This window comes from Alosa sapidissima, chromosome 7 (assembly GCF_018492685.1).
Source record: "Alosa sapidissima isolate fAloSap1 chromosome 7, fAloSap1.pri, whole genome shotgun sequence".
NCBI classification, from domain to species: Eukaryota; Metazoa; Chordata; class Actinopteri; order Clupeiformes; family Clupeidae; genus Alosa; species Alosa sapidissima.
In genome coordinates, this window is record NC_055963.1 from 9,049,816 (window position 1) to 9,064,850 (window position 15,035).

Here is a 15,035-nt window from a genome sequence, read left to right on the forward strand (position 1 = left end):
ACAGGGGAAGGAAAGCTGACATTGGAGCAGGTGCTTGTGTCATGAGGACATATTTATAGCAGTAATAGCATCCTTGTGCAGGCTATTAGGGCTGTGTTCAAAATATCAATATTGTGATTGTTTTGCGATGTAGGCTACTCCTGTATCAATATGTATTGAGACAGATGCTGCTGTATCGATATGGCATCAAAACTATAAGCACAACAGGAGAGACAACAGGAAAGGTCATTTTAAGTTTTGAAGTTAAAGTTAATAACAGTCAGATTTGAAACAGTCCTTACATTTTACTTTTAAACAATAATTACATTTAATGTTTGGTGGAAAATGCATGGTATGACAAGTCCATTAATGATTTAAACTACACAGAAGCATGTACACAGATATATTGTCTTCAAATGATGCGCTTATGCAAGTTTCAATAGTAAGTACTTTTACTTTTACTTCCATTTTCCATTTACCAACTGGATGTTCTGGAAAAATCCTTGTCCAATATGCCATCAAACCAGATAAAGAGTTATTTATGCAACTGGAAATCTATTCCAAACCATCCACTTCATCAGCTCCTTGGTCTCTTTGTCTGTCCGTCCATATTTCCTCCTTCACGGCATTCTAGTCCAACAACAATGTTGCTTCAGGAGTACGGGAGAGTGGGATGCATTTGATGATGCACCAACTTTTTGCCATGGTCATGAGATCAATGACCTTTAATCTCACTATTCAGCTCTGTTCATATTGTCTTGGCCAAGTCTTTACTCCAAGAGAAAGTTGATCTGATGTCCTGCAGTTCATCTGCCCCACCCTCCTCCTTACTCCGGGCTTGGGACCGGCTAGGCATTGTCTCACCAGGCGGAGTTAAGGGACAATGTATGATGGATGGATGTATGGATGATGCCATTGCAAGTCACATACAAGCCTTAAAAAGTTACCACTTTTGTAATTTCCTGTCACATGGAGTAATAAAATGTTGGCCCCACCTATGTTATAGGCTATGTTTTGGTTTTTGGTTCGTCATATATGCATTCCACCGAGTCTAATAGAATAGTGGAATTTAGGTGGTTTGATACTGAATTAAAATTCAGGTTACCAACTGCAAAGTGTAAAGACAGAGTTAGGAAGGAGGCGGATTAGTGGTTGTTAATTGGTATTAGATGTAGTTTCTACATGGCAACAGCTTGTTAAAAAAGGTGTGACATAGGCATTATAGACTCAGCATGATGTTCATGCTGTTTTTCACACCCCGTCTCACCCACACCTCATGAAGAAGTGGCTCCATGAGTTTATTCTACAGTCCAGAATAAAGACCTCATTGAGTTCATTTGCTTGGTCCATCAACCAGTTCATCATCTTATGACAGTGATGAAGGCATTCTTCTCTGTGGTGAAAGTCCTTCCATACTCCTATCTTCATCTTCTACTCTACAAAATAGAGATTTAACATGTCTTGGGAAATATTTCAAGACTCAAAACAAGTATCGCAGTCCACATCAGTCCACATTCTGAAAATGATTGAATTATTTTACACTCACTACTACATGTCACATTCACTACCCTATCTTCTTATGGGTGGTCTGTATCAAAAGTCTAAAAACATAATGTAGCACTTCAGGTTAATAGCGTTGATATTTTGTTTACTGCATCAGCTATGTGACATGCAAGGTATATTTTCTAAGTCATTGTGAGCCAGAACATTTTCAAATTAACATCAGATAATTTTTCTTACGGTAGGTCTCGGGGTGGGTCTGGACATTCACCCGATTCCTGTACAGGTATCATCTGCTGCACAACAAAACAGCATGTTAATATCCTTGAATGCAGACATGCAGTCATTTGAAATATCCACAGAATTCAACCTTACCATTGTAGGTGTGCCACATGGTACTGATTAAAAACATCTTTCATTACATAAAAAATAATGTAAAATAAAATGTCTAGTTCATATGAATCTAAAGCAAACAGTTATTTGTATTTCTCTGCCAGTAACTAAGTGTAAGTGTACTTCTACCAAATAGCCTTGACTCCCTTCAGAGGATATATTTTTTTATTTTACTCACCGAACATTTGCCTTTTGGTTGACCTTCTGACCCCCGGTGACGGGATCATACTGAAAGGGAATTCTCCTGAGACGTCGGAGCGAGAACCAGTGATCAACCAAAAGGCAAATGTTCGGTGAGTAAAAAAAAAAAAAAAATTAAAACAAATATCCTCCGAAGGGAGTCAAGGCTATTTGGTAGAAGTAGTCCTATGATGAAAAGAAACCCAAAGCGAAGAGGCTCAGGGGTGATTCATCCTAAATAAGAAAGACCTAGGTTTATGAGATCCTTTTGATATTTATAACGACCTCTACATAGTGCTCATTGGTGAGGGAAATAACAGTTTTAGGGTCGCAACCTCCTACATCATCCTCCAGTTTTTATATACATTTTGATATCTGATCTCTCCGCCTAGGAATATCTTTTTTAACTAAATTTAGTGAAGCTTTGCAGGAAAAATGAAATGCTGTGTGCTGTGCTATAAAGAGTGTTGGATGCCTGGACCAAAGCATCAAGGCCATCCTTGCTCTCCCCAATCCACTACAAGTCACAGGAGCACATATGCGAGGCGATGGGTATGTTAATTATATCAGATCACATATTCCAGTTTTGGTTTAGATTTTCCAGTTGTAAATTTAATGAAGGCCTCATAGAAAGTATGACAATTTTGCTTAAATACAGGCTAATTGTTTCTCCAAGCTTCCTGCTCCCCATGCTAATAGAACCTGACCCAAGTTATCCTGGTCCACGTGTAGGCCGCAAACACTGGAAGCCATGCGGATGCTATGTTCCTGCTTCACAGTAGACACAGATGTGTTTTGACTGTTGATTGGCTAGGTGTGTAGGCCTTGAGCCCTGCCAGGTCCTGCTTTGAGGCCACCATACACTATGGTGAGCGACTGGCTGAATGGGCCACAGTGGAAGAAATATAGGTTCTGAGGGCAGAGAAGGTTCTGGATAAAAAGGGGGAGAGGGGCACAAGTGGCAGAACTTTTAGCTTGGATGTATGTATTAAGCATTGCTCCACAATCTCGTGCTTCTGGCAGTGACAACACTGACAAGAGTTGAAGCATATCAGTTAAATTCATACATGGGGGCCAGTTCAGCAAAGTTGTAATCTTAGCAACAGCAGTGAATTTATCAAATTGTTGATGCTATGACGTACTTAGCTCTTAACAGGACACAGTGTTATACGCGACAACATTTTAGCTAAGGGGATTATCTTGCAGCCTTGCTGCAGATCATAAGGGGGAGTCTGATTAAGAGTAGTCTGATAACAGACAGCTAGCTCTTGCAGTGAAACAAGTTAGGATTAAGGATAGCTTTGTCTTTCATGGAGGATGAGAGGTTGTTCACTTCACTATTCTGAACTAATATTGAACTAATAGGTTCATATGTTTATTAACAACACACCCGCAGTTGTTATATTGGTATTATTATTTTTTTCTCTTCATTGACATAGAAAAGGTTTTTACAGCTATTACAGCATCCAGTGTCAAGATGATAATGTGGTATGATGACATGCATACTAGACCACATTGTTTACAATTATTTTGGATACAGCAATGCAATAAAATAAAATACAACTTTTTCATTTGTTTAAGAATAAAGTTGTAACCAAATTCTTTAAAACATTCCTTTAGGCCTGCTTTAAACAATGTGGAAAACGGTTAAGATAATTTAGCTTTGCTGTATGATAACTAATTTGTGATATGAGACACACAAAAAAAAAGTATCCATGAAGATCATGTGAATTTATATTTCATTGCTAATTACTAGTTTGGTGACAGACCATAGCAGTATTGCAATTGAAATCTTTTTAATAATGTTAGCTGAAACTTAGGAAGCACTACTGGGGCCTTGGGCCCAGATATGTATATCTCTGTGTTTTGTTTCAGGTGCAATCAGTGGTTAAAAAGGGGGGGCCTTACAGACTCTACTTTTTTCCCCCTTTGTCTATTGTTTCTTTTTTCCCCCTTGAACTGTTTGGTTGTTTTTATCACTGGTACTCTGTGGTATGTCATTTTTTTCCCTTCACACCCTGTGAGAAATCAAGACAGTCAGGGCCACTTTTATACATGCAACCATGGTGTTTCATTTGATTAATTTCCTTTATTGGGTTCTATTTGAGAATTGCTGAGAGACATTTCTTATGTGTTTTGGTTTTATATTCAGCTTTACCTAGGTATTATACTCATGGTAAAGAGACACAATTACTGCATTACTTTCAGTTAATTAGTAGGCTCATTCTGATTCAATCAGATTTGTGCTATTGTTTGGTGTCAAAGGCTTCAAGTCTTTTAAAGGGGGACTTGAGAGTATTGGATTCAAGACTTATTATTTTTATATATATGTGATTTAGGTCCTGATGCCTCTAAATCGGTACACCAATGGGATTATCCCAACCAGATATAGAAATGATATAGACGAGTTTCTGAATAGTTTAGGGGGATTGACCAAATATATTCTTTTTGATTTACTGTGGTTGTTATTGTACACCAATCATGTGTAGCTATTTTTCATAACTTATGAAGAAATCAGTTAAATCTAGTCATGTACCTGCTTATTTGGATCTGACTAACTTTAATGAAACAATTGTATAATCATTTATATTTTATATAGTGGCAGTATTTGATGAAATGTTCCAGCCATAAAGGCTGAAAAAGGGGGACTGAGAGAAAGTGGAATAGAACATTGTCCAATATTCCAATATATGGTTTAATGTTCTGCATTATGCCCAATATTCCAATATGTGGTTTAATGTTCTGCATTTCTCATTAGTGGGCCACTTTGATACTAAAAGTATGATTCTATGTAATGACTGTATGATATCTGTACTGTCCCTGTGTATATCTGTGTGTGACTGTATTTAGAGATAAGCGGGAATATTATGACTTCGCAGTGTTTCCCTGTTCTGCATGGCTGTGTCAGTAGCTATCTGCTCCGGATTGCCAGGTTGCCACTAATCAGGGTCTGATTCAGTGTAGTCCACGTGAGATGGGATGACCAACGCCATCTCCCGTCAGCCTGGACGGATACTTAAACCCTAACTATTTCCTTGTCTAGTTAGAGCAGCTGATGGATCTTTAGGTGAAGTCATGCTGTCTCTCCCTTGATGCGCATCATTGTAAATAAACTCTGTTCCTGATTTTTCATACTATTGGTCTGACTGGGTCTCTATTAAATCTATGGTATCAAAATTACCATCAGTGTTCACTCACTGAAATATGATAGCTACCTATAACTCCCACTTAGCATTGACACGACGGCCCTCCTCCCTCGTCTGAATCTGTTATGCAGCTTCCTGCTCCTCCCCCTGTGACAACGACGGCTCAGTGCCACTGCACTTGTGGACGTTGATAGTTAATAGGCAAGCTCATAAGAGCACGCATAGCCCATTTCCACAAAGGACACAGTCTGTGTATGTCTTGAGACTGCTGGGTGTATTCGCCATGGCATCAGCAGCAGTGCCGCTTAACCTACTACGCATCTGCGAGCTTCATGTCCAACCTCTCAGGAAAGACAGGTAGACAGGCAGTGCTGGTCAGCACTGGCCTTCTGGCATTCCCCAAACTCATTGGGCACAGGCGTGTCCATGGGGAGGGTTAGCCAGAGACACGTCATGACCACAGATGTCTCTCCACGGATAGGGAGCTGTGTACGAAGGTCAGACAGGCAGTGGTGTGTGGACAAATGCACAGAAGCGTCTCCACATCAATGCCCTGAAACTGTATACAGTACTTTTCACATTGAAACACTTCTGCCAAAAAAGAAAACTATCCTGTTGTCATGTTGTAGTCAAGTCAGAGTGGTGCCTACACCCCAGAGTTGTGGCGAGCATATGGAAAAGATTTAATGTTTCCCAGGTGAACCTCTTTGCATCACAAAAGACAACACACTGCAAGCTGCAGTTCTCAGTGCACAACAACTTGCCGCTGGGAATAGATACGATTGCACACACATGGCCGGAAGCTCTGCTACATACATTCCCCCTTCCAGTGCTCATCCAGGCCTCCTGGACAGAGTGCAGCTGTTCACTGAGGCCAACAATTGGCCAATGTGCAATTGTCTTTGTTAAGCCTATGTAACATTGTTGGCTACATAAGTTCGAACCGAGTGCCAGCAACCAACCACTTTTCATTGTCCCTCAATCCTGAGTTGGATGTATGTGCTCGTCAGTATTCTTGTGCAACCTTTTAATCCCGCAGTAAACCACTGGTCACTGTGTATCACCCAGTAATGATCTCTCTTCTTGTCATTTCACACTTTTCAGAAATTACCAGTTCAGTCAGGAAACTCTGAAGGACGCAGTTAATTGGAACCAATCAACACTAACCTTGTACTTACATTAATAAAATGTTCAACTTATTCTGACAGTTTCCTGTCTGATCTCTGCTTATGTTGTGTCATTGACTTGTCTCATTGCCAAAGCGGACGTATTAGAGGACCCAGCTATTGGAATCTTTGCCAAATGTGGACGTGAGAGTCTCACCCCACTGTTAGCATCCCTACATCACTACGCACTCACTAAGCTCTGCCTTTGCTGTGTCATTGACTTGTTTAATTGCCACAGCGGCATGTTAGAGGACCCCACACACAAGTCCAATTTCATGAGTTTTTGCCCATGGGAACCACATCTAAAAAGGAAGTCTGCGAGAAAATAAACTACTAAAAATAACAATAATCCTTACAGATACAATAGGGCTTTGCACCTCCGGTGCTCGGCCCCTAAATATTGTTTCTGTTCTGAGACACATTGTTTTACATCAAAAATTACATTACATATTGAATTTTTAATACTACTTGAAATGTACAGTATGTGAGTTTATATGTTAATATTGATCAACTATTAAGCTACACATCAAAAACGTTAATACAGTTACTCATCAATACTTTATTGCAGTACTAATTTGGGTACTGAAACAAAAGATCAAATTTAACTCACCGTTGGCAAGGACAAGACTTGTTGCTGTTCAACTGTTGTTGATTCTACTTTTTGAAATTCCCCCAAAGAAATGTCAGAAAAAATACATAATTTAGAAAAGACATAAGACCCATAATTTCCCATCTATTAAGAGAGCTTTATACATTGATTTTTTACAATTTCTTCCACAATAAGGTTAATACACAGGGAAGGGCTATGGACCCTTTCAAGAGAGTTCCATTATCAGCATCATAGTTGGCCCCACAAGACTTCCTTTTTAACATTCCATATGTTATCTTAATGCAGAGGAAGTAGATTGGGGCCCAAATAGAACGTTCAAGCATTGTTTTTGTTTACCTTGTTGAAAGGGTCTATACATGAGAATACATTTCTTTTCTTTATACTTCTTTCACTGATCTGATTCGGATTCATTGGGCTATTGGGCACTGTGGTTAATACACAGGTGCAGTCAATACACTGTTTCGTCTTTTTTAATTTGATGCATTTTAATGCATAAAACATATATACTGTATATTTTATTGAGAAACTAAAACATACCTGCTGTGTTCCTTGTTTGAGCAACTTTCCAAATATTATATAGTTGCTTCCGCAGTAGAAAAAGGATAGCAAAAACTAAAAATACTATAGGCACGATCAGCAAAACTCTTCTTCTCGGAGTATTCCTACACTTATTGTCTTTGGTAGGACTTCCTTTTTCCTCTAGCTCTTTACCATGAAAAACACAGCTACAAGAAAAATAATCACAATCCACAATCTGACACACAATATTCTTGACAAAATTAGGAATGACAATAGCCTGGGTGAACTCAGACAAACCTGTTAGCAAATTTGCATTTGCTCTGCAGGTCTGTCTGGAAAGGATCCCTTTGACTCCCATTTCAAAACTTTGTTTTTCGATTTCCAGGGACGTAACCAGCAATGAAATTAAACTTAAATAGGTGCACTAAACTCTTGGCAAATCGTTTCAGAATTGCAGCAAACATATTTTGTTTAAATGAAGGTATTAAATGCAGTTGTTTACTCAATTCCAAAGAAAATGCATGCCCATATATGTTTAACTTTTTAGCCACCAGTGCAGTGTTAAATGCACTATTCTATCAGTCATCACACCCGCCCCATGCTGGGTAAACGATTGTGAATGGAAACTTTTCCAGACTGAATGACAATGGAATTAGTGGGAACTTTGGTGAGTTTATGAAACCACATTCAACATCCTCCTTCATTCTAACATCTCCATAGGAAATTTCCAATTGACCGTACAAATATCTCTCGAAATTTCTCTCAGAATTCACCCTCAAGATTAATTGCCACCATGACTTTTGTTTACACATAAAGTTCTTAGACTTTTGTGCAAAGTAGGCATTCAGATTTACAGTAAAACGTATAAATATGTGAAATAAAAAAGAACCCATTGTTTAAAATTGTTCTTAAGACATTGCTTTTCGTGCAAAGTGTTTTACCAGTCATGCATTAGAGTAAAACATGTATTAACTAGTGACACATATCCACATTTATAAGAATCATTCTTTACACTGCAAATACTTTTACCTACTTGGTATGTTCTGTGCAATTTATTCCATATATGGAAAAGTAGCCATCTTTGCAGTCCTCACACACAGTATCTTTGTTGTATGTTCCTAAGGGAGACAAACATTTCAGGTAAAAAGTATTTCCTGGTGGTGCATGTTTGGCTTGGTGTGTCCACAGACAGTGGGTGTGTCCCGGCATGTAGGCTACAGCCCATTATTCCACGGCTTGGTTGAATTTCCCATTGTCCTGCGTAATTTAGAATGTGTATATTAACTGTATGTTATTTGCACACCTATGAAGTAGATCAATTTGTTGGCCGTATCACACTCGTATATTAATTCGCCGCACTCGTTAAGTTTAAATAAACTGTCACGTTGCCGTTTTTCCTGCAAGTTGAGAAATTAGTTGATATCTGGTGGAAATAAGTAGTTCTACAAACAATACAGTTTTAGAGATCGTTCACATTATAACAGGAACGTTCACATTATAACAGGAAATGAACACAATGCAAGTGGCAACAGTGGAATAAGCGGAATACACTTTTCTAGATGGAACGCCGCTTTACCATCTAGAACGTGTATTAACTTTGTATAGTCGAACAGCGTGTCGTCCATTATCCCTTACTTATTTCACCAGAGAGGGTTAAAGCGGAGCGAGAAGTGCTCTATCTTACTAATCAAGGATCTTTGATAATGCCAAAGATTGTTAAAGATGCCCTGCCAGGCGCACTCTATTAAGTGGTTTCATTTGCTGCTATTCCACCAATCAAAATACAAGAAATATGGGCATTCTAGAACATTTCTGAGGTCTGAGCTGAGCGCTTGCTTTGGCTGGCTTGAGCCTGTGCGTGAAGGGTGCGCAACTACATTTGGTCAGTGTTTTTTTTCTTTCTTTTATTCCAATTTTGGGTCTGTCAGTCACAGTGAAAACCGGGAACATTTCCGGGGACACGTCACCAAAACCAGGGATGTCTGGTCACCATGCTTTAAAGTCAACATGTCGACATTAAACTCGACATTTTGAGAATAAAGTTGAAATATCATGTCGACTTTAATATCGACATGTCGACATTTTCAGAATAAAGTTGACATATCATATTGACTTTAAGCTCGACATTTCATCTTGACATGTCCATCAGAACTAGTTTGAAGAGAGAACGACCTCTCCAAAGAAGCCTAGTGTAGGCTACAAACGGGATGATTGAAAAGAAGGACAAATGAAACATTCCAGTTTTCTTCGAGTGCAACAACAAAGGACAGACATCATTTGGACAAAACATCCGTTGCTCAGCCAAATACTTTCCTTTTATCACAGAGTTACAGGCGATAAATTTGATGGTCAAAAGTAAACTTCATTAGCGGGTTATTTATTTATTTTATTATTAAAGAGTGTTTTTCATCTAAAGGTTCGACTTCATGCTTATTCAGTAGCCTAGACTATTAAGTGCTCTCCCCAATCCCAGACTTCACATTGCAAGTTTGTTTGTAATGGATTTGTAATGGATGCAAAACAGCCTAGGCTATTGCTGAATGTCTATAGAGGGACCAATTGAAGCTGTCGTCCCGACCAGGCAACCTCGTGAATTCTAAGTAAATGCACACATATCTGTGTTTATGTAACCTGCGTTGTGTTGAACCTGCGCGATTCAGCCCTGCACACGCCCGGACTCGAACCCGCGAAACAGCGGCACCTCGGATCGGGAGGCGAGCGCGCTAACAATTGAGCCAATAGCCCAGGCTACTGGCTCGCATGCCAGCAGCACTCTTGAGGCGTCGGGGAGTGAGGTTTACCAACGTTCCACAAGCACAGCTAAGCTAGCTGGCATCCATTACATTTATACTATATTTTATGCAGGTGAGACATGGAAAATCAGTTTTAGAAAGAATTTTGCCATGTTAACCTTTGGAGACTGACGGCCTGTGGGTCATGAAGGGCACTTATTTGGATGTGCGGTGGCCTTACGCACGTAAAAACAGAGTGAATTTCGAGTTCAATGTCGGTATGTCGACTTTCAAGTTGGCACATCGAGATTAAAGTCGACATGAGATTTCAACTTTATTCTCGAAATTTCAAGTTTAATCTCCTCATGGCAAAAATATTTTTTTTTCTTCACGTGGCCCTATTGCTCCGTCGTAGATAATGGACGACCAGGCGTTTGATTAACAGAAATTAATGCACGGTCAAGGTTATAAAACGGCCCAGACGTGCAGCACAGGGCCGTTTAAACCTCGTAAGTCAATTTCTGTTATTAACTTCTAACTAACCCCTCTTCGCGTCGGAGCCGTTTTACAATCTCGACTGTGCATTCATTTCTGTTAATCGAACGCTGTGTCGTCCATTATCCTTTACATAACATCTTTGATGTTCAGGTTTATAATGCTTTTCTTTTGCCTCAGATGAGCACCATAGTGGCCATAGTGCAATGAGAATGAGAGTGCATGAACATTTAAAAATGTGATCCCCATCCCTTCAAGTTAACAGCCTGTTCACAAAGAATACCTGCTAATGCCATGTACTTGGTAATATATAAGTATAAACAATATGGTAATGTATAAAATAATGTGATTTAATCTGGCATCAATACGGCATTGCATGTGAGAAAAATGCACACATTTTAAATGAGATCCACACTTCAGAATCTATCTTTTGTATTCCCCATTTGCCACTTCAGTCATCAATGGTAAGAACAATATTATGTGTATTACAGTGTTTCCCCTACAATGTATTTAACAGCGGCGCAGCGCCGCCGCTGGATTTTCAGCGCCACTGCAACATAATATCACGAGATTCACTTAACACACTGTAAAAGCACAATGGCCAACGTCATCTCGAAATTGTTTTCTGAAAGTCTTGAGTAAGTTAAGTGCATCAAATCCGCACTTAGCCTCTCATTATTCAGGACATATATGCGGCATGATGTGTCAGGTGATTACAAGCCCAAAGACAAGTCTGCAGCCCATATGGCTAGCCTACGTTCTGAACACGGTTACATTGTTTAGCTATCCGACTGATGGGGTCTTGCTCCGCCACAGTGTAGCCTATGGTGTCATCGTTCACTTGTAGGTTACACAATAAATAGCCTACGTATAGGCCTGGTGACAATAAAAAAATATATTAGTTATATTTCATCACAAAGCTGTTTGTATGCCGTGAATTCGCTTGTAGCCTATGCCATATGTTAAGCTTGAGCAATTCCTCTGATCCAAAGCCTGCTTTGACACATTGACACTAATGTGAAACATGCATCCTCCTCTCCTAGCCTACATCAAATAAAAGAAACCAATTCATGATTACCGAAATGAATTTAACATGGGGGGAAAAAAGTTTGTTGCGATTTAGCCTACTGTTGTGATGCGGTTCTTTCTGCTGATTGGATTTACCCCCCATGTCGTCAACTCTGAGAACTCTTGCTCCGGCTGACAGTTTTATCCAGAGAGCTGATTTCCCAAAGATGAGCCTCCATCAACATTCAACGACAAATTATTAAAACGTAAGTAATGCAATAGAGTAAACCAATGTGCTACAAGGTGTATGGTCTTAACGTTAATTGTAGCCTAGACTTGTAACGTTAGCGTAGGGCTATATGTAATGTTTGCATGGGAAAGCTAGGCGAACACAGTCTAGGCCTGTTTAAACTGTCTGATAGTTAAAGGAAATATGAGCATATGTTGGCATATACGTATAGCCTAAATTCTGTCCACTTAGCTATAATAGGCTATCACAAACAGACCTTTTCTACGTTTACGGCATTAGACATATAGGAGCCTATATTCTCTTATCAGAAAGACATGTTCTCATAACTTACGAACGGTCGCACTTCAATCAAGTAGCCTAGGTCTTTTTCGAGTTAATTGTGAGTGAGTTGTATGGTAACTGTGGGAGTGATGTAGAAGAAAAGTGAGTATTTACTTTTTTATACGTGGGTTTGTTGTTTTGGGACTGAGAATTAGACTACAAGGAGAGCATCTGGCTATGTGCATGCGTGTCAGCATTAATGGCCCCCCACAATTCAATTCAATTCAAAGCCCAGAAAAATTAAGTGCTCGCAGATTGGGTGTGGCCTTTGCCATTAAGACAAATTTAAATAAATTGTAAATAATCTTTTAATTATTAATGGTCATTAAATGGTTGTGCTGAAAATGTCCACAAAAGAAACACGAAGGTATGAGATATATATAAAAAAAAAAAGCGCAACAACCCCCCCCCCCCCCCGCCAAGTAATAGCACCGCTGCTGGAAAAATTTCTAGGGGAAACACTGGTATTATGTTATTGTTAACATTTTTTTTTTTTTAAAGTTAACTATTAGAATATGTTTCCAATAACCATCCAAACCCTGTAGTGTCACAAATGACTTCATTACCTGGACTTTTAACACCTTGACCTGGAGAACACACTGCATGTTTCACTCCAAACGTGCACTCATTGTCCTCTGTGTAACTCTCACAGTAATATCCAGAAAGCACGGCACACACAGCATCAGTAAATGTTGTGCACTTCTGCTGTATATACAGACCTTGATCTGAAAATAAATAAATAAAATAAAATATCCAACAAAAACATTACTTACCACACTATATTATAAATATGCTCTTTCATTAAGTAGGCTACTTACTCATGTCACAGGATTTGCACTTAAAACATTTACTTAAGCCATTAGGTTCACTCATGTATGTGTCTCCAACGCAAGGTATGCATGTGGTACTGGACATCTCTGTGCAATCTCTACGAACAACATATCCTTAGGGAACCAAAGCAAAGGATGCAGGTTATCATTAGTTCCTTCCTGCCAACACTTTGACAAACATGTGATGAACATGTGATGACATTGATGTGGCTTTACACTTTTTACAGATCAAGAGTCAGGAATGAGGAATTTTGTCCCGTCTTATTTAATTTATATATGGATGAACTGTCTAGGAGACTGAATGGTTGCAATACTGGGTGTATGATTGGTGGCATGCTGGTGAATCATCTTATGTATGAAGATGACCTTGTAACTCTTAGTCCAAGTAGTGCTGGGCAGCAGGAGCTTCTTATGCTCTGACTATGGGGTGGAATTTGACATAAAATATAATTCCAGCAAAAGTGCTGTTTTAATATGCAGAACGAAACAGGATAAATGGCTTAATTTCCCTGTGTTCAAATTAGCCAATAGTTGTCTTGAGGTCTGTAAAAAGATGAAATACCTTGGTCATTTTATTACAGATGATATGAATGATGATGATGACATATACAGACAGTGTTGTAAGTCAGTGGTTTTCAAAATAGGGGCCGCGAGGGGGTACCAGGGGGGCCTCAGCAAGTTGGAAGGAAAAATAAAAGCAACAAATAAATACATTTGAAAAGTTTAAAATATACCTATTCCTATGAGGATTGTTATACAATGGCATTATAATAATGTGACTCATATCTGAACATTATATTTCCCATGATAATGACTTAGAATAATAGTAGAGCGATAGCTCTCATATAGCAGAAAGCCCCAAATACAATTTTTTTATATATATTTTGGGCTTTTTATGCCTTTAATGATAGGACAGTGGAGAGTGACAGGAAGCCAATGGGAGAGAGAGCAGGGGTGGGATCCGGAAAGGACCACGGGGCAGGAATTGAACCCCGGTCGCTGGCGTACGGTGCAGGTGCCCCAGCCAGCTGCTCCACAGCTGGGGCCCCAAATACAATTTTTACACATTGTATGCTCCATCGCGAAGTGCTTGTTGCTAATTCAGATCAATTATTAGGATTAGCTTAATGTATATTTACATTTTCCGTAGTATTGTCGATAGGTTTAATAACACATCAAGGGGGTCCTTGGCCAGAACCTAGTGGTATTTGGGGGGCCTTGTCGTGGAAAAGTTTGGGAACCCCTGTTGTAAGTTATGTGCACAGGCAAACACCATAGCACGTAAGTTTAGCTACTGTTCCAGTCAAGTCAAAGTGGCTCTGTTCAAAGCTTATACTGCACACCACTCTATACTGCCCATCTGTGGTCTTCTTACAAAAAATCCAGCATGCAGAAGTTACAAGTTGCCTACAATGATGCAATGTGAATTTTACTCAAGGTTCCCAGAGGAGGGAGTGCTAGTAAGATGTTTGTATCTGCAGGAGTAAGCACACTGAAAGCACTTTTAAGAAATTTGATGTTTAAGTTCATGCAACGTCTGGATGAGTCCACCAACAGTATCATGGTTGCACTCTCAAATCCATCTGTGAGCTGCTCCAGGTACACATCCAGTCTGAGAATGCATTGGCTGAAATGTCTGTATGTATTTTAATTGTTGTATTTGTTTTTCTTCTTGTTTGTCTTTATCTGTTCTGTCTTGCGTAGCTTTTGGACATGAGTCTGGCAAATAAACTGAATTGAATTTCAAATTTAAAATTGTTTGAACTTTCATATACCAACACAAATCCGCAAAAGTCAGATTTCAGAAAAGATCATATTCAGAAGGTCTTTGTTTTTTGTCACACCACAGATAAAGATTTCTATTAATCCAGACAAATCTTGACTAACAAAAACAGTAACGGTTGTA

General features: G+C 39.3%; 1 protein-coding gene across 16 annotated transcripts in view; it reads right to left on the reverse strand.

Annotated features, from left to right (window-relative positions):
* Window positions 1-209: 209 nt before the first annotated feature.
* LOC121713082 (tumor necrosis factor receptor superfamily member 14-like) overlaps window positions 210-15,035 on the reverse strand; it is a 16,310-nt gene continuing 1,484 nt past the window's right edge. For 2 of the 16 annotated variants that reach the window (XM_042097388.1, XM_042097373.1), the window contains exons 3-9: window positions 13,118-13,243; window positions 12,866-13,024; window positions 8,527-8,611; window positions 7,512-7,699; window positions 6,975-7,021; window positions 1,720-1,775; window positions 210-1,415 (exon numbers count right to left, since the gene is read on the reverse strand). In XM_042097388.1, the coding sequence (XP_041953322.1) occupies window positions 1,346-1,415; window positions 1,720-1,775; window positions 6,975-7,021; window positions 7,512-7,699; window positions 8,527-8,611; window positions 12,866-13,024; window positions 13,118-13,243 (731 nt within the window). In that variant the 3' untranslated portion in view covers window positions 210-1,345. Of the gene's footprint in view, window positions 1,416-1,719; window positions 1,776-6,974; window positions 7,036-7,511; window positions 7,700-8,526; window positions 8,612-12,865; window positions 13,025-13,117; window positions 13,244-15,035 lie in introns of those variants that run through there. The other 14 variants (XR_006032734.1, XM_042097381.1, XM_042097378.1 and 11 more) reach the window with 14 other exon arrangements.